Source organism: Schistocerca piceifrons, chromosome 6, assembly GCF_021461385.2.
Source record: "Schistocerca piceifrons isolate TAMUIC-IGC-003096 chromosome 6, iqSchPice1.1, whole genome shotgun sequence".
NCBI lineage: Eukaryota > Metazoa > Arthropoda > Insecta > Orthoptera > Acrididae > Schistocerca > Schistocerca piceifrons.
In genome coordinates this window covers 306,486,607-306,507,384 of record NC_060143.1, presented here as the reverse complement: position 1 = coordinate 306,507,384, position 20,778 = coordinate 306,486,607, and the positions used below count along the sequence as shown (strand labels likewise).

At 40.2% G+C, this 20,778-nt stretch overlaps 1 protein-coding gene across 1 annotated transcript in view; it reads right to left on the bottom strand.

Annotated features, from left to right (window-relative positions):
* The window catches only part of LOC124803290 (hemicentin-1-like), a 112,630-nt gene that overhangs the window by 29,119 nt on the left and 62,733 nt on the right, over window positions 1-20,778 (bottom strand). Inside the window, exon 4 of the mRNA XM_047264473.1 lies at window positions 16,966-17,100. Coding sequence (XP_047120429.1) covers window positions 16,966-17,100 — 135 coding nt within the window. The remainder of the gene's footprint in view (window positions 1-16,965; window positions 17,101-20,778) is intronic.

Genomic DNA, 20,778 nt, shown 5'->3' with positions numbered 1-20,778 from the left:
CTAGTTGAGAATATGTATGAACTTCAAATGACACGACGAACCGTCTTGTTCCGCATATGGATTCAAACCCAGCTCATGCAGACTAAGCAAAGATTTCGTTACTGACGGAAACTAACAGTCATTCCTGATTAAGCATACAGAGAGTGATATACCTCGATTTTAGACAGTATCAGTTAGCAAATATCAACTTTAAATTCCATAACGCAAACATGTTTAACAGACGCGAATTCATACCCATCATCTATTGTCCCTGTTAACGAACTACGAGAGATGTTAAATATTGCTTCTTCACAAGTAACTTACTTGAAATGCCGTGAGGTAAAGCTTTGTGTTGGACACGGATTCGAACCCAGAACCTAATCGGATTGCTATCGAAGCACAGTCAAATGTGACATATCGGATTTTCGCGGCAGTAGCTAGATGTTTTAACTGAAATTACGAGACGAAACATTAATTTTTTCCTTCCCAGGACTCCTACCCGGCACCTATCGCTGTTATATTCTAGAGAAAACGAACGTTAAATATGGGTTTGTTGCGCCAGCAGTAATATGTGAGCATGTTTGAACTAGAAATAATATGACGAAGAGTTCAGCGCTCACTGGGAATAGAGCCCCACACATATCGTTGTTGATTACACACAAAGAGACGTCAGCTACCGAATTTTTCTCCACCAGCTGCTCAGAATAACATCTTGAACTTACAGTCATCTCGCAAATAGTTCTGTGTCTCACTGGGGGTTAAAAACGTCAGATATCGTTAGTGTTGACAACGAATGAAAATACGTTAAAAATCAAAATTCTTATCCACCAGCATATAGGTGTTCTCATGCTAGAGCTTGATAATACATAATTAAATCTTTAGTGCCGGGCCAGGATTCGATCCCATTCACGCGCAATATGTGGAGATGTTGGGGAATCTGCAGTTTTGAACAAACAACAAATTGTAGCCGAGCTGTAGTGTCACGAAGGGATCAAATTCCGCGTTAAGGGCGGTCTGAGTTGCATTCCCAGTTCAGAACCAATCTTATCGACATACAGAAGCTCAGATAAAAGATGGAATAAGTGTCCTGTGACCATACATAGCGTTTGTTTCGTCACTTGAAATAAATAACTAGTATAAGAAAGGTTACTGGTGATAGAGTTTCTACATGTCACCACTCCAGACTTTATTGTGGTTCAACCTACCGTCTACTTGGTAGAGAAGGAAAATCATCTTTAATGTGAATTTTCAGACCACACTGCCATTACATCGTCTTCACTTGGTGTAGCCAGGAGAGAATGGACTCTGTCTCTCCCTATCTAAAATTATTGACAGAAGTGGGAATCCAACCCAGACCATAGGTATAACAACCTACCATCCGTCCAACAGACCACGAAATCCTCTTCTCTCATTTTTCTATCGTAACGCCGTTGCGCCACACTGGATGAGAATTCTGACACACAGGCGTCCTGTAGTAATTTGCACCATGTTCAGTAAATTCATTTACTTGGTTGACCGAATCACCATGAACTAGATGCCTCGGCTACCCAGTGCATACATTCCACTCTATATTTTGTAATCACCGAAATAAAATCACGTAACTGCCGCATACACAGAACTGCCAACAGTGTAGGATGCAGAAGTTTAAATAGGAAGTGTTCCTTTCCACTTGAGCTATTCTATTGCGCTATCTGTTTGTAGAAAACGTCGTTCAGTAAAAAAAAAAGGAAAAGCTGTAACTGTTTGTCTCTCAGAAGTCAAGACCTGGCCATATGCATAATCTCACAGTGCTGTGGAATCAAAAAGTTCTGGAGGAATAGTTGTCGAGCTCTGGAGCTGTGTCAGCTAGTAGCGTAGATAAGATGTCGCGAGTTCGAATACATTCAGTGCTACATTTTTTAAAACGCAATTCTGCTGTCTGCTGAAGTTGTCAATCTAATGGAACATACTTCCCTTCACTTCTCAACCCAAAGTAGTCGCATGTGGAAAAAGGGCTAACTACTGTGACATTTTGTTCTGTTCAGGTTTAATAGACAGCAGGCAGCAGATGCATCTCGAAGATGTATAGGGAGAGCGCATCGTGCCATAATATGTCAGAAAAGTATTTTCTACATTAGCTGTCGTGTGGTAGTGAGATTTTATTCTTCTTCAAACTTTGTTCGACAGCTTTAACTCAGAACAAGTTTTCTACATGCATGTAATCAATAAACTGCACGTGCATTGTCATACTGTCATAGATAACATCAGAGAATTCGCATATATCGTTGATGATTAATTTCTCTCTCATGTTTACTATTGTTTTAACAACACTAAAGGGAACCTTACGAAAATTGTGCACTGTATTACAAGAAATGAAATAAAACTAACCACGATAACCTTACGACGAAAGTATGTTTTAATAAAACCGAGTACCTGTACACAAATGTGCCTCATCGACACGAATTAGTAAAATACTACTCACTTAGATTTTGATTGGGTCTGTGTTTCATTGGTATGCTGTGTCGTACTCAAGAGGTATGCAAATGTGGCATTTCATAAATATAGTTACATATTCCTAGAAACCCAAAATTCGCTTGTCAGCAGCGGAAAGAGGCGTTGCCTGTTGTGCAGCATTGTAAGTTTTTCAACATTGCACTATGAGCCGAAAGTATTTTCTTGCGATTTCCTTATTGATGTTTGATCAGACTCCTTGTAGCTCTTTCACAGAAGGGATAAAAACGTTGCAGTCAGTGAGACTGGAACTGCAAACCATAACAGACGCTTCTCCACAGGTCAGCACGTTACCACAGAGCTGGCGAAGAGGTATGGGTCTGAGCGTCCTCTTACGACGGCAATAGTGCCTAGAACTCGTAAACCGCTATTTAAAGGTCGAGATTAGTTGCGATTTCCACCTGCAACGACTTTCCTGGACTGAAAACCGTAAATTTACAATCTTTTGTTACCCTTCAAGTGGTGATAACTCAGATTATTCAATGGAAATGACAGGTAAAATCAAGTGAACTTTGAGGCTTAATTCCGTGCACACCAGGAAGTAACTCTTCGATCACAGAGTTGCCAAACATACGTTCCCTTGTTGCCAAATCTCAGTTACAGTACCAGCAGGAAGAAGACGAACCGATGTGATCCTACAGCGGGCTGGGAAGTGACCATAGCTGGTGTCTCCAAGTCGCGGCTGCTACGGCCTGGAATACGTAATGCGTCTGACTCGCTTACTGTAACTAGGTTTAGGGACTGGAGCGTAGTTACTAATAATACTCAGAACTGACTGCAAACCAAGCATCATAAATCAATAACTCTCATTGTTGTTTTTATACTTCTTTAGTAATTGTACTCAAAACTAAGGAACTCATTCACAGGCGTTTTCGTGCCCTGCCGATAGTCGAGCACAACAAACAAATAAAAATAAAAAAGAATGTTTATATATATATATACATATATATATATATATGTGTGTGTGTGTGTGTGTGTGTGTGTGTGTGTGTGTGTGTGTGTGTGTGTGAGAGAGAGAGAGAGAGAGAGAGAGAGAGAGTGAGAGTGTAAAAAATTGTTGTAAAGAAATTTAATCATGGTATTTAAAGAAATCTTTCATTGTAATGACACGTTCCACATCATTACGAAATGTCGTATTCATGATCTATGGAACAAGAAGTAATCTAATGTAATGTAATCTAATCTAATCACATCATATTGATGACCAGCCATAAAGAGTCGTGAATTACCGAAATTTTTGCCAATACCAGTAACCAAATCTAAACTTGAAAATAAAAGACGACAAGTTTTGTAATAAACCGTGACTCCTATCAAGACCCTTTCGTCCCTGTTATCTAACCACGAAAGATGTCTGATATACCTCCATTCTGAAGTAACAAAGTGTGCATGCATTTAAAGATGAAGTGCATGATGTGAAGTTCTGTGACGGAGATACAAACCCAACACGTAATCGGATTGTTAACTAAGAAAAATCAAATGTTACGTATCGGTTTTTCTTACGAGACTCTAGGTGTCTGAATCTAAAATAAGGATACAAACTTTTGTGCCTAAGAGACAATCGAACTGCACACCTACCGTGCATCCAGGAACGTAACTTAAGTATCAGTTTCTTATTCACGAACAGTAAGATGTGTGCGTGTTTGACCAGAAATAACGACACCTGTTGCGATTGTTGGCAACACATGAACAGACATTAAAAAAGCGCGTTAATTTTCACTAGCAGGTGAGTGTGCACTTGATAGAGCTGGTAATGAAATTTTGAATATTTTTGTACTGGATCAGGATTCGGACCCACACATTTACCTTTGGAGGAGACCTAGAGAAGACTGCAGTCTTGGGAAAAGGAACGAAATGATTGAACTATACTGTTCCGAGACATTCAGATCCTCGAAAGAGGAGATACGAATGCGAATCACAGTCCAGCACCAAATTTTTCAACGTCTCTAGTTCAATCAAGTACAAGTAAACCAAGAGCCCTGTCCCTTTAAATGGCTATCGGTTCATCAAATAAAATAAAATTTGCTAATGAAAGTAAGCTTACTGGCGACTGTATTTCTGTTTACAATGACTTCCGCTATGTCATTTCCCAACGTAAACTGGCTCTGCCCAGTTGGTAATGAAGGAACGTGATGCTTAATGCGGATTCTGGATTGTAACGTCTTTCTCTTGAGGTTACCAGAGGTAAAATAAATCTGTTTGTGCCTCTTAAAAGCAAATGCCTGAACCCACGCATTGCACCTATGATAGTTCGTTCCACCAGACCATTGTGGCCACATTTCCCAGCCCCTGGAGTGTGCTGTAACGGATGATGTGCTTAGCTTACAAAATTAATCACGGTGGAAAAAATGCGAGTCTATTAAATGGTTAAGTAGAAGCAAGCTTCTGACGCAGAGATTATGCTATTCTCATGTCAGCAGGATGTAAAGACTCTTCTAGGCATCATAGGCTGGATGTGAAGCCCTTTTTGATTTTTCACAAATTCAGCAAATTTCTTAGTTCGAGAAAATCCACTGTGAAGTGTGAAGTTGTCGGATAATTCGATTATTACTGTTATTATTACTATCATTTTATTCATACTGCTGCTGGAACACAAGTGCCTGAAGATCATTTAATGCTTTTGGTTACTATAGAAGTAGTTTCCCAAGAACAGGTTCTTTCCCTGTCTACGGAATCCTTTTCATGTTAATATCAAACATCAGCAATTACTGTTAGATTACATTAAAACTAAAGTAATTGACGAAGACGTTACTAGATGACAAAAACGCGCTGCCTTTCGTCATTTACTTGCACCTAGAAATGGTTATCGAGTACTGACAAACCAAAAGGCAAGAGATCTTACTGCCTTCCGATATACGTCGCTGTCAGTTCTTCCACATGATTTGGTTGACATGACCTGTTTCAAGTTGCGTATGACAGAAAATGTTTTAGAAAATCTATTGTTTCCCTTTGAAAAAAACAGAAGTATTTTCAATCTAAGCTGTCCAAGTACAAAAGTTTCGCAATATTAGTTCAAATTTAATATTCGCTTCTATAATGTAGGAAAGTATTTCACAGTTGCAAAACTCGCATCCGAAACATTGACCTGACCATAAATTCTAGCTCAGAGTGACACCAGTTTAAATAACCTCATGTAGCGAAGACTGTTTGCCAGTGATCTTTCTCACCGGAAAATACGCAATCCACTCATTTGGCTCCATAAGTACACTGTAATATTAATTTCTGTCTGAAATTAGTCAGTAAGCTTTTGCCTTCCAACCGGCGAAATACGGCAGAGTGCGACCGGTAAACAATTCACAAATCACAAGTTAGTGCTGATAAGACGATTTCTTTAAACATTATCGAAGCTGAGGGAATTTAGTTTCTGCTTAAGTCATCTTAAGCAGCAACGTTCACAGATTTCTCAAATAGGAAAAAGCTCATTATCCAGGTACGAAGGTTGTGAATCAAACTTCCCACAGTTTGTGTCAGGTTGATCTTTTCGTCTGATAACACTGCTTAAGTATTTTGTCTAAGAGGTATCACAAGTAGTGTTCCTGTAGCTATGGGAATCATTGGTTGAAAACGAGTTTAACACCAATTGGTACAGTGCTGCTAAATATTCAAAATTATTATCAACCTAAGTCTGAGTTCATCCACAAACTGAGGCGTATTTATAATATTGAAGCTAGACTGTGTATCCTTGTCTTCCTTGAGTGGTCATATGAAGGCGTTTACATACACGTATACAGTACTATGAATACTTCGAACGCTATGGTTAACGTTGCTCTCATAAACTACTTTTGTTTTTTTTTAATTCTTCTGGGTCTTCAGCGTGCAATATGTGTTGTAGATACAGTCTTAGACCAAAAAATTGACCGCCGAGTCGTTCACGTAAGGTGGACAATACAGTCGTGCTCCTCTCAGAATTCTATGTCTGGCAACATGCTCGATCTGGCAACATGTAGACTGCGGCAATTCCCAGAGGAAGTCTTGACTCCAGTCTTAGTACATTACTCTTCACTACGAGCGTAGTCTCGAGGTAAAACGCGAGACCAGATAATATTATATAGTAGATTCGCTTGAATTACACTCATAGCTTCAGCACCGAGAGGAAAGGGGCGATAAAAATTTTGTCGATATGTGCTTTCGGTCGCCAGACGTCATATTAGTTGGTCTCGCGTTTTACCTCAAGACTACAGTCGTGTTCCAGCAGCGGTATGAATTAAATGATAGTAATAATAACAATAATAATCGAATTATCCGACAACTTCACACTTCACAGTGGATTTTCTCGAACTAAGAAATTTGCTGAATTTGTGAAAAATCAAAATGGCTTCACATCCAGCCTATGATGCCTAGAAGAGTCTTTACATCCTGCTGACATGAGAATAGCATAATCTCTGCGTCAGAAGCTTGCTTCTACTTAACCATTTAATAGACTCGCATTTTTTCCACCGTGATTAATTTTGTAAGCTAAGCACATCATCCGTTACAGCACACTCCAGGGGCTGGGAAATGTGGCCACAATGGTCTGGTGGAACGAACTATCATAGGTGCAATGCGTGGGTTCAGGCATTTGCTTTAAGAGGCACAAACAGATTTATTTTACCTCTGGTAACCTCAAGAGAAAGACGTTATAATCCAGAATCCGCATTAAGCATCACGTTCCTTCATTACCAACTGGGCAGAGCCAGTTTACGTTGGGAAATGACATAGCGGAAGTCATTGTAAACAGAAATACAGTCGCCGGTAAGCTTACTTACATTAGCAAATTTTATTTTATTTGATGAACCGATAGTCATTTAAAGGGACAGGGCTCTTGGTTTACTTGTACTTGATTGAACTAGAGACGTTGAAAAATTTGGTGCTGGACTGTGATTCGCATTCGTATCTCCTCTTTCGAGGATCTGAATGTCTCGGAACAGTATAGTTCAATCATTTCGTTCCCTTTCCCAAGACTGCAGTCTTCTCTAGGTCTCCTCCAAAGGTAAATATGTGGGTCCGAATCCTGATCCAGTACAAAAATATTCAAAATTTGATTTCCAGCTCTATCAAGTGCACACTCACCTGCTAGTGAAAATTAACGCGCATTTTTAATGTCTGTTCATGTGTTGCCAACAATCGCAACAGGTGTCGTTATTTCTGGTCAAACACGCACACATCTTACTGTTCGTGAATAAGAAACTGATACTTAAGCTACGTTCGTGGATGCACGGTAGGTGTGTAGTTCGATTGTCTCTCAGGCACAAAAGTTTGTATCCTTATTTTAGATTCAGACACCTAGAGGCTCGTAAGAAAAACCGATACGTAACATTTGATTTTTCTTAGTTCAAAAAATGGTTCAAATGGCTCTGAGCACTATGGGACTTAACATCTATGGTCATCAGTCCCCTAGAACTTAGAACTACTTAAACCTAACTAACCTAAGGACATCACACAACACCCAGCCATCACGAGGCAGAGAAAATCCCTGACCCCGCCGGGAATCGAACCCGGGAACCCGGGCGTGGGAAGCGAGAACGCTACCGCACGACCACGAGATGCGGGCTTTTCTTAGTTAACAATCCGATTACGTGTTGGGTTTGTATCTCCGTCACAGAACTTCACATCATGCACTTCATCTTTAAATGCATGCACACTTTGTTACTTCAGAATGGAGGTATATCAGACATCTTTCGTGGTTAGATAACAGGGACGAAAGGGTCTTGATAGGAGTCACGGTTTATTACAAAACTTGTCGTCTTTTATTTTCAAGTTTAGATTTGGTTACTGGTATTGGCAAAAATTTCGGTAATTCACGACTCTTTATGGCTAGTCATCAAAATGATGTGATTAGATTAGATTACATTACATTAGATTACTTCTTGTTCCATAGACCATGAATACGACATTTCGTAATGATGTGGAACGTGTCATTACAATGAAAGATTTCTTTAAATACCATGATTAAATTTCTTTACAACAATTTTTTACACTCTCATTCTTTTTTATCTCTCTCTCTTTCTCTCTCTCTCTCTCTCTCTCTCTCTCTCTCTCTCTCTCTCTCTCACACACACACACACACACACACACACACACACACACACATATATATATATATATATATATATATATATATATATATATATATACATTCTTTTTTATTTTTATTTGTTTGTTGTGCTCGACTATCGGCAGGGCACGAAAACGCCTGTGAATGAGTTCCTTAGTTTTGAGTACAATTACTAAAGAAGTATAAAAACAACAATGAGAGTTATTGATTTATGATGCTTGGTTTGCAGTCAGTTCTGAGTATTATTAGTAACTACGCTCCAGTCCCTAAACCTAGTTACAGTAAGCGAGTCAGACGCATTACGTATTCCAGGCCGTAGCAGCCGCGACTTGGAGACACCAGCTATGGTCACTTCCCAGCCCGCTGTAGGATCACATCGGTTCGTCTTCTTCCTGCTGGTACTGTAACTGAGATTTGGCAACAAGGGAACGTATGTTTGGCAACTCTGTGATCGAAGAGTTACTTCCTGGTGTGCACGGAATTAAGCCTCAAAGTTCACTTGATTTTACCTGTCATTTCCATTGAATAATCTGAGTTATCACCACTTGAAGGGTAACAAAAGATTGTAAATTTACGGTTTTCAGTCCAGGAAAGTCGTTGCAGGTGGAAATCGCAACTAATCTCGACCTTTAAATAGCGGTTTACGAGTTCTAGGCACTATTGCCGTCGTAAGAGGACGCTCAGACCCATACCTCTTCGCCAGCTCTGTGGTAACGTGCTGACCTGTGGAGAAGCGTCTGTTATGGTTTGCAGTTCCAGTCTCACTGACTGCAACGTTTTTATCCCTTCTGTGAAAGAGCTACAAGGAGTCTGATCAAACATCAATAAGGAAATCGCAAGAAAATACTTTCGGCTCATAGTGCAATGTTGAAAAACTTACAATGCTGCACAACAGGCAACGCCTCTTTCCGCTGCTGACAAGCGAATTTTGGGTTTCTAGGAATATGTAACTATATTTATGAAATGCCACATTTGCATACCTCTTGAGTACGACACAGCATACCAATGAAACACAGACCCAATCAAAATCTAAGTGAGTAGTATTTTACTAATTCGTGTCGATGAGGCACATTTGTGTACAGGTACTCGGTTTTATTAAAACATACTTTCGTCGTAAGGTTATCGTGGTTAGTTTTATTTCATTTCTTGTAATACAGTGCACAATTTTCGTAAGGTTCCCTTTAGTGTTGTTAAAACAATAGTAAACATGAGAGAGAAATTAATCATCAACGATATATGCGAATTCTCTGATGTTATCTATGACAGTATGACAATGCACGTGCAGTTTATTGATTACATGCATGTAGAAAACTTGTTCTGAGTTAAAGCTGTCGAACAAAGTTTGAAGAAGAATAAAATCTCACTACCACACGACAGCTAATGTAGAAAATACTTTTCTGACATATTATGGCACGATGCGCTCTCCCTATACATCTTCGAGATGCATCTGCTGCCTGCTGTCTATTAAACCTGAACAGAACAAAATGTCACAGTAGTTAGCCCTTTTTCCACATGCGACTACTTTGGGTTGAGAAGTGAAGGGAAGTATGTTCCATTAGATTGACAACTTCAGCAGACAGCAGAATTGCGTTTTAAAAAATGTAGCACTGAATGTATTCGAACTCGCGACATCTTATCTACGCTACTAGCTGACACAGCTCCAGAGCTCGACAACTATTCCTCCAGAACTTTTTGATTCCACAGCACTGTGAGATTATGCATATGGCCAGGTCTTGACTTCTGAGAGACAAACAGTTACAGCTTTTCCTTTTTTTTTTACTGAACGACGTTTTCTACAAACAGATAGCGCAATAGAATAGCTCAAGTGGAAAGGAACACTTCCTATTTAAACTTCTGCATCCTACACTGTTGGCAGTTCTGTGTATGCGGCAGTTACGTGATTTTATTTCGGTGATTACAAAATATAGAGTGGAATGTATGCACTGGGTAGCCGAGGCATCTAGTTCATGGTGATTCGGTCAACCAAGTAAATGAATTTACTGAACATGGTGCAAATTACTACAGGACGCCTGTGTGTCAGAATTCTCATCCAGTGTGGCGCAACGGCGTTACGATAGAAAAATGAGAGAAGAGGATTTCGTGGTCTGTTGGACGGATGGTAGGTTGTTATACCTATGGTCTGGGTTGGATTCCCACTTCTGTCAATAATTTTAGATAGGGAGAGACAGAGTCCATTCTCTCCTGGCTACACCAAGTGAAGACGATGTAATGGCAGTGTGGTCTGAAAATTCACATTAAAGATGATTTTCCTTCTCTACCAAGTAGACGGTAGGTTGAACCACAATAAAGTCTGGAGTGGTGACATGTAGAAACTCTATCACCAGTAACCTTTCTTATACTAGTTATTTATTTCAAGTGACGAAACAAACGCTATGTATGGTCACAGGACACTTATTCCATCTTTTATCTGAGCTTCTGTATGTCGATAAGATTGGTTCTGAACTGGGAATGCAACTCAGACCGCCCTTAACGCGGAATTTGATCCCTTCGTGACACTACAGCTCGGCTACAATTTGTTGTTTGTTCAAAACTGCAGATTCCCCAACATCTCCACATATTGCGCGTGAATGGGATCGAATCCTGGCCCGGCACTAAAGATTTAATTATGTATTATCAAGCTCTAGCATGAGAACACCTATATGCTGGTGGATAAGAATTTTGATTTTTAACGTATTTTCATTCGTTGTCAACACTAACGATATCTGACGTTTTTAACCCCCAGTGAGACACAGAACTATTTGCGAGATGACTGTAAGTTCAAGATGTTATTCTGAGCAGCTGGTGGAGAAAAATTCGGTAGCTGACGTCTCTTTGTGTGTAGTCAACAACGATATGTGTGGGGCTCTATTCCCAGTGAGCGCTAAACTCTTCGTCATATTATTTCTAGTTCAAACATGCTCACATATTACTGCTGGCGCAACAAACCCATATTTAACGTTCGTTTTCTCTAGAATATAACAGCGATAGGTGCCGGGTAGGAGTCCTGGGAAGGAAAAAATTAATGTTTCGTCTCGTAATTTCAGTTAAAACATCTAGCTACTGCCGCGAAAATCCGATATGTCACATTTGACTGTGCTTCGATAGCAATCCGATTAGGTTCTGGGTTCGAATCCGTGTCCAACACAAAGCTTTACCTCACGGCATTTCAAGTAAATTACTTGTGAAGAAGCAATATTTAACATCTCTCGTAGTTCGTTAACAGGGACAATAGATGATGGGTATGAATTCGCGTCTGTTAAACATGTTTGCGTTATGGAATTTAAAGTTGATATTTGCTAACTGATACTGTCTAAAATCGAGGTATATCACTCTCTGTATGCTTAATCAGGAATGACTGTTAGTTTCCGTCAGTAACGAAATCTTTGCTTAGTCTGCATGAGCTGGGTTTGAATCCATATGCGGAACAAGACGGTTCGTCGTGTCATTTGAAGTTCATACATATTCTCAACTAGCTGCTCGTGAATAACTTAAATTTTTAATGTCATTTTGTGTTAAATAATAAGTACGGTATGTTACTTTGAAGAGGAAATCATGAATACGACGAACTTACTACGTGCATTACCAATCTGACGTAATAATGAGAGTGGTAACATTTCAGGTATGTAATTTATTGTAATAAATGTGAGCTTACAAGCCTTAAGGACAGTCTTATCTGTGATAAGGTGTTCCCTGATATTTGTAGTATCGTGGTATTACTTTACATCTTGAGTTATTGCGGTACAGAGCAGTGTTTTCTAGTGGTGACTTGTTGGAACCATTTTCAATAGTCAAACGACTGTACCAAGGAGCGTTTAGAGGACCTGCTGGACAGCTTTTTTTTAATAGGACAATGTTCCTGTCCAATAATTTTTAGATTAGTTACAATAAGCTTACGCTGCAAGAGAACTCGCATGTATTTTTCAATATGTAGTCTGTCTGGAGTAGGGTGGAGATAGCAATGTGAAAGTTGCGAGCTGTCGAAGACGATCTTCATATTCCTAATGCGATTAGGACATCGTATGCTCTTGACGACGTTTAGCACCTGTGCGGTCAGTCAACCAATTCCAGAATTCATGTTGAGTAATCCTGCTAAATTCCCATAATATTGTCTTTTTATATTGATGAGTAATATGGCTAGTCGTCACGTTCATGTGCCGTCTACAACGCAAATTTAATGTTACTATCCTAGGAACTAACCTGCAATACGTTTTGTATTTCATAATCGGAACTATCTGCATTAACCATCATCAGAGCAATGTCAGGGAACAGAATGCAGCAGTGCCTTGGTATCTACTTGGGGACCTGCTTGAGTCGTGTTCTAAGGAAAGGGTAGTTGCTGGTTCACATTACATTACACTAGCGAGAAGTACCGACTTTTCCTTTTCTCTGCAAACATCCCGAACAAAATTCAGTAACTAAATGCTAAGAATATATTTGCATTGTGCCAACTCAAAGATCAATAGATATGGATATAGATATAGATTTTTATATTTAAAGCCATTCTCGTTCTACGTTGGAATAAACATTATTCATTATTTGATTGTTCTTGTTACGATTGTTATTGTCATTCTCTCACTCGCAAGAGTTTTCACATTCCTATTTGGTATCGATGCACATGAAGAGTGGCTTTGAAAGAAGGGAATACTGATTGTTACGTCATGCAGAATACACTCATTTACTTCTGCTCCTTGTGATCAACGCTACAGGAGAAGTGAGATACATAAAGTTGACAGTGTGAGGACAGACATGCTAGCACAACTCTGCAACTACACAGTGTTACCAGATAAAATGGTGCTGCGGAATCGAAAGTGTAGTACGGACTTTGCCACAGTAGCAGACAGCTGCTAATTTCGGACCATGACCGTGGATTACACTTCGGTCAGTGCTGGTTAGAGTGTTGCACCTGTAAATGGAAGGCTTTGTTTGACAGTCTTGTGCTGATGCTGTCTGAATAAATTATGCCATTGGATAAAAAGCGGTTTAGTTTTGAGACATAACCCACAAGGGGAGAAGGCACAGTGGTCTGCTTCAGGATTTCCAAGCAATAAAACACAAAAAGCAACCCAGGAAGGGTTCGAACAGCTACTTTCATGCAGAGACATGCATTTGGAATCTGTTGATCGTTACGGGGTCAAACAAGAGGGTAACATTACTGAAACAATGATCAGGCTACTTAGTATATAAGAGAGCATACAGATTTCAAGGAGGAAACGTATGAAGACGCAGACTTCCTCGTTATCAATATGTGCGGCATATCTTTCGTGTTAACGAAAGTAATATCCCGCTTTAACTCTTCTTACGTCTCAAATGAAATGAATGCCATGAGGAATCGAATATTTGTTGACTGCGTCTCTCCTTCCTTCCATCCGTACCAACATATTTCTTCATTCTCGTGGTAATCATGACATTCTTTTTGTATGCTGCAAAAGATTGCACGTGGACAAATTCGACATCGAGGTGCAAAGCGTTTGAAATCTTACATTATATTCAATTCGAATAAGCTTCAGATGTATTTTTACTTCGTTTGTATTTGTAGATGATTATGAACGTTACGGAAAATTATCTCACATGCTTTATGTTGAATGAGAAACATTGAATGACCCGTTTTGCTTTCCCTACGTTGAAATGATATAATGTCGGCGTCAACAGCCTTTTTCCACGCCGGAAGCTGAAACTTGTATCATTCTGGATTAATGATAATTGAATGTCGCAAATGTAGACATATCCCACAAGGCGACGTCAGAAACCATCAGGGGAGAACGCCGCATAAAAACCAAACGTGCGCGCGCGTCTCCACTCTGAAGGACCGTATCGGAGAATCACGGCAAGCATTTCGCTGAAGAGCTGCCTCGTAAGAGAACCGAGAAATGGCAGCGTCGTAGCAAGTATTTGTCAACACTCTGATAGTGCATTTACTTCCGGGTGTAGGCCGGCGTTACCTCGCTAAATTCACTTGACATTCGTTTTCCACATCGAAGACTCGTACGATAGAATCCACTGTAAGATGAGACACTTAGAAAGTATAATTAATTTCTGGACTCCAAGAACGGCGTTCTTCACATAAGTAACACCTGTTTGTGTGTTTTAAGGTTGCGTTTTGAGGCTCAGGCAACATCGCAGTGACTATAGTCCGTCTGTGGTCGCCAGTGTGTCGTTAGCTCAGAGGTTATTCGTCATATTGTGGCTTTTCTAACGCGGGACATTCTGAATCGGAATACTCCCCTTTCATTATTAGTTCCGGGACGTGACTATTTTCCTCGGACAAAGACCAATGCTGTGAATTGGATTCGCGGACATGCCATTCACTACCTAGTTGGACAAACTGTAGACTCTGTACTCGATTTTTGGACATACCTCAACGACCGTCATTATGTCGTTGTCCGCCACCCAAAATACAGACAATTTTTCTGGAACTTCCTTGGGAGTTCTTTCCACGACCCGCCTCGCAGCTGGAATGTGTTAAGCCAAGAGTGAAGAAGGTTTCCAGTTTGAACCAATGAACATTTCTGAACTACTGAACGGAACACATCAATTTCGAGAAGACGTGACTCAACATATTACCAGCGGGGCGCAGAAGGAGTCTGATCAATTACACAACAAAAATAAACAAAACAAAAATCAAAATAAAAATAAAATTCAGAAAAAGGAAGATTTTGTTTTGTTTGTAATGATAGCCCTAACCTTGAATTCCCATATTTCCCCTGGTATATAGGCAGCTCTTGGGGTAGGTTTAGTCAGGAGCCAACGCCTGAAGTGAAGTGGACCAGATATTTTTTTTTTTTTTTGTTATAGGATGAAAAGTGGCGGTGGCATTTAGTTTCTTTTTTTATTGCCATTTTCCTAAGGGGCTTTAAAATGAGAGAGAAAAAAAGGGGTAATCGTCAAAAAAAGTAAAAGAAAAAAAGCAAAATTAAAAAAGAGGTTCCCTTGTGCGTTGCGGTGGTTGTACTGTATGACATAGCAGTTCCAATCTCGGTGGAAGCCGCTGACTACAACCTTTTATTCTCCATTTTAATTAATGGAGTTGCAAACGGCTAGTAAAAATTGTTTATACGAAATCTGAAGAATGCCTTTAAACATCAATCTTCGTCCGATTCGACTTAGTAAATTAAGTTAATATCATGGATGTCTGCTTTGCAAATGCCAAGGTGCTTCACTGTAGAATAGATCCTGAAAAGATTCAAAGCGAATGTCAACGATATAAATTTGAGTTTTGTTCATCATATAGGTCTAACATGTCAGAAGGTTGTTTATGAAGTGCACATGTTGATTAATATAGTTCCCCTCTTCTAAATTTTTGCAATAGCATTTAACTGTAGACGTTTTCTAACACCGGTGTTAGCAATTCCTTTCCGTTCTCTGAAACCTCCAAAACGACAAATTTTTCTGGTCTAAATCTGATGACCTTAACTATCACTTCCGATCAACATTAAATACTTCATGAACCCATACATGGAACTCCAAATGTGCAGTGTTCCTGCACTGCTACAGAGCATGCATTGCAAGGTATTCACACAGTTTATCGCATAGAGTTACCATAAGGAATGAAACAAGAACCGTAATACACTTTACACCACAGACGCTCACCTCGGCTTGACTAAAACATCCGAACATTGATCAAAAGTTGCACAAATAATTGAGTTTGAAAGGAAAAGAAACGAGGTATGAAGCATTTATAAATTCATCGAATGTAGCGACGTGGTTTAATTTCGTCCCAGTCCATAAAATTAATTTCAGGCCATACTCAGCTCTTGCCGATTAATGTAATATAATACCCGCCTACTAATCAGGGCGTCTGTCTCCGTTGCTTTTGAGCGTGAATGGAAATCGTAGAAATTTTGTGTGGAGCAACATTTAATAATAAAGCGTTTTAAATCATCAAAAGCGATGAGCGGGAGCAGGCGCTTTCGATAAAGAACGGGGGAGTGCAGCGTCGCTGTGTTGTCGCCACGGCCGCTGCCGGTAGCCAGCAAATGGATCCCGGAGCTCTGCCGCATACGGCATCCAGAGGAGGACAGTCTGCAGGAAATCTGCCGCAAAATCGTTACTGGATAAAATTTTGATATCGGTGTGTCAGATAGCGAAATAGATTGCATCTGCGCTACCATTACATTCACGTCTTCAGCATTCAGACAGAAGAGGCTATAAAAATATTTTATGCCAGCTGCTCTCGATCCATTGACATTACGAACAGAAACAACGCACGCTACCGCTAGACCACAGGCGTAATCAGCCTAGTGTTCCTCTATTATGGGACAAGTTTTCCTCCAGGAAGTGCCGCAGTCTGCAGTGTTGCCAGATTGTGCAGATAACCGGACTTACAGAATTAGCGAGTTGGCCAGTTTTATTGTCCCATGTCGCGATCGGCGCGGACTTAGCCTCTGAAGCGGCCGGCCGCCGGTCGAGTTTTATGTCAAAGAGTGTACGTTCCGACTTGGTGCGGAAAGTATATGAGTGGTACTCACGTTATCGATGATGCAGACCAGCGAGACGGTGCTGCCCTCGCCAACATGGTACTCGCGTCGGCCAAGGATGACAGCTCTCGGTACCACCACGTGGAGGTTGAACAAGTGAGACTTTGTGCCGCTGCCTGTCGGCACCTGTAAAGAGGTCATAGTTAGATTCCAAATATTGTCTATTCGCAAAAAGGGGAGCTGAACAGTTTATTTACCTGTGATTATTGTGTGGGACAATTGTTTACGTTTATCGAATAATCAGCTGTTGTGTCACTTATGTTCTTCACGTAGCGACAAAACGATCCATACAGAACAATAAGTCAACTGAAGACATATGTTTGACACTTTAATCATGATCACATATTGGGGAGAGTGTTGTTCCTTGCAATATTTCTAATAGTTACACCTCTAGGCAACCTTGTAACAGAAATGTAAAATGCTTTCTTATTCCATATTTAAATTATAGCAGTCATTTTGTGCATCCTGCAGTCTTTTTCTAAAATTACAAAAATTACTCCAGGAAATTAAGTTTTTTCGAAATTTGAAAAATTATTTCAAGGTACAACATGGTCGTGTACCTAGGAACAAATATACTACTCAAATTTAAAAGAGTTGCCGCCGAGAAGATCTTGTCAGTAGTGCATTTAATAATCTATATCTTACGTTATTACTCTGCTACATACCAATAGCCACCAAGTGAAATTAAATTACGAAGAAGTAGTGTCGAAACTCGGTTAAAAATTAAAAACATTTTGACTTACGAGCTACTGGCAATTAGCACAAATTGTCGTTTTCAAGACAGAGAAAACTGCTAAATCATTAAAAAAATCAGTTCATCTGCAAATATTACGTGTTGCATCTGTAGGTACAAAATGATGCACAACCGACCAAGTTTGGCTTAATCGCCGACATGTTACATGACAAGTTTTAAAAACAGGAGAATACAGAATTTTACTCACCATAAAACTCTGGAACTGAAGAATTAATAATATCCTGCTAATAGCTTTAATATATTATTCAGCACTTAACTCGTAATGGTTCCAAACGCTGCACAAAACACAACCTCATGTCAGGCAACAACAAAAACAGTAGAAAATACCGGAAAACTGCTAGTGGTGGTGTCTAGTGCGCAATCCTTCAAGTGATTCTAAGATCAGTCACTAGATTGAAACACCGATTAGGGAACATCTACAACTACATCTATAATCTGCAAACCGCTGTGAGGTGCATAGCAGAGGGTACGTCCCATTGTCCTCGTTATTAGGGGTTTTTCCCGTTCCATTCACGTATGGAGCGCGGGAAGAATGATTGTTTAAATTCCTCTGTGCATGCTGTAATTAATTTAACCTGCTCAAGATCACTGGACCCTTGTGTGAGCGATACGTGAGAGGGGCGGGGGACGGGGTTGGAGGGTTGCATATTCCCAGAATTATCATTTAAAGCCTGATCTTGAAACTTTGTAGGTAGGCTTTCTCGGGATAGTTCAAGTCTATCTTCGAGAGTGCCAGTTCAGTGTCTTCCTCACCTCTGTGACACACTCCCAATGGTGACACAGACCTGTGAGCACTCGTGCTGACCTTCTCTGTGTACGTTCATTATCATTGTATTTGGTGCTGGTCCCTCATACTTGAACAATATTCTAGAATAGGTCGATATTTGTAAGGCAGTTTCCTTTGTAGATTGATTGCATTTCCCTAGTTTTACCAGTAAACCGAAGCCTACCACCTGCTCTACCGACGACTGAGCCTATGTGATTATTCCATTTAATATTCAAATGGTTCAGATGGATCTGAGCACTATGGGACTTAACTTATGAGGTCATCAGTCCCCTAGAACTTAGAACTACTTAAGGACACCACACACATCCATGCCCGAGGCAGGATTCGAACCTGCGACCGTAGCGGTCGCGCGAGTCCTGACTGAAGCGCCTAGAACTGCTCGGCCACTCCGGCCATTTAATATTCGTACAACGTATTACACCTAGGTATTCGTATAAGTTTGCTGGTTGGGGTATTGATGTTTTATAGTCGTAGGTTACTAAGTTTTTTCGTTTTGTGTGTTCCTAGGAATCTATCCTCCAGGTTCAAGTCTCTCCTACTATATAATTGCCGGCCGCTGTGGCCGAGAGCTTCTGGACGCTTCAGTATGGAATCGCGCTGCTGCAACGGTCGCAGGTTCGTATTCTGCCTTGGGCACGGATGTGTGTGATGTCCTTAGGTTAGGTATGTTTAAGTAGTTCTAAGTCTAGGGGACTGATGACCTCAGATGTTAAGTCCCATAGTGCTCAGAGCCATTTGAACAATACAATTCAAAACACTCGATTTCGCCTTACTACTATCATCAGATCTGTTACAAAGTAGAAAAAATCACTAATGTGAGAAAAATAAGTTCAACTAGCTGAGGGATAAATATACTGAAAATCCCTGAATACATAGAGAAGATAATCCCACTTACAGCATTAAAAATATTCTAATACAAATATCAACGTGAAACAGTCTGTACACACTAAATGCATAGGCCGGCCGGGGTGGGCGAGCGGTTCTAGGCGCTACAGTCTGGAACTGCGCGACCGCTACGGTCGCAGGTTCGAATCCTGCCTCGGGCATGGATGTGTGTGATGTCCTTAGGTTAGGTAGGTTTAAGTTGTTCTACGTTCTAGGGGACTGATGACCTCAGAAGTTAAGTCCCATAGTGCTCAGAGCCAGAGCCAACTAAATGCATAACAAGTGCTGGGCTGGGGGTGCCTTACAATTAAATATACATATAAAAAAACATAGCTATAGCCAGCTGAAGGCACTGTTAATGAGGTATGTGAGTGATTAGCGTTATAAAATCAACAGGCCAAAATGGAATATGCATAGTCATTATGTAAAACGACGTGAAGCAGCAATACGTGTGTCTAACATCAGGGCCTAAAATGAAACACAACATGTAGATATAAAACACACACTTAAAGTCCGAATACAACGTGTAAAATGTAAATAAGAGTCTCTTAAGAGGAAAAACCTGTTAGCATGACAGAGTAAATAGAACAGGAGAATATATGAAAGATGGTTAATAAGACAATGTGATTAAATTAGTAACCTCGATTTCGATAACGCACTCAGAGAACAGCCCAGTTGGCGCTCCTCGCGGCCCTCTGCGGACTGTGTTTGTTCTGTGGTGGTGTTTGCGGAAGCAGCGAGGTGCACACTTGATGCCGCTGCGCCTGCCTGTAGCGAGTGTACACGGTCGCGCGCTGTCGTTTGACAGACATGTTCCCTTGTGAAATTATCTTAATTAATGATTGTGCGTATTTTATTTTAAGCTACTAAATTTACGATGCTATCCACACGTGTTCCTCAGCACTAGTGCCTTCTACTCGCTTCAGCTATGTTTGTGTGAGTATAGCGCGTTCCCATGTCGACACCAGCACTTACTATTGCCTAAGAGTACAAATTGTTTGATGTTGATACCTACATCAGAATATTTTAATGGTACATACGGCTGTCAGTCATGTTATCTTTTTTATATATTCATAAATTTTCTCTGTATTAAGCCCTCAGGTAATTTAACTCACTTTCATCACACTAGGTGCCCATAATTTTGTGAGTCGAAACTGGGACAATTTTGTAACTGCTCACTGCCCGGAGTGCAACAATGCTCTGTAATCATTGCACATTTGTTAAAGTTTACAACGAAATGAAAAGTAGGCATCAAATGATAATGCAACAAACATAATTTAAAACATAGGCACATTCATCATAACTGTATAATCATCATACCTTAAACCGTAAGAGTTAGCAAACAGGACACAACACTTGCTCACGTAACAACAAATGG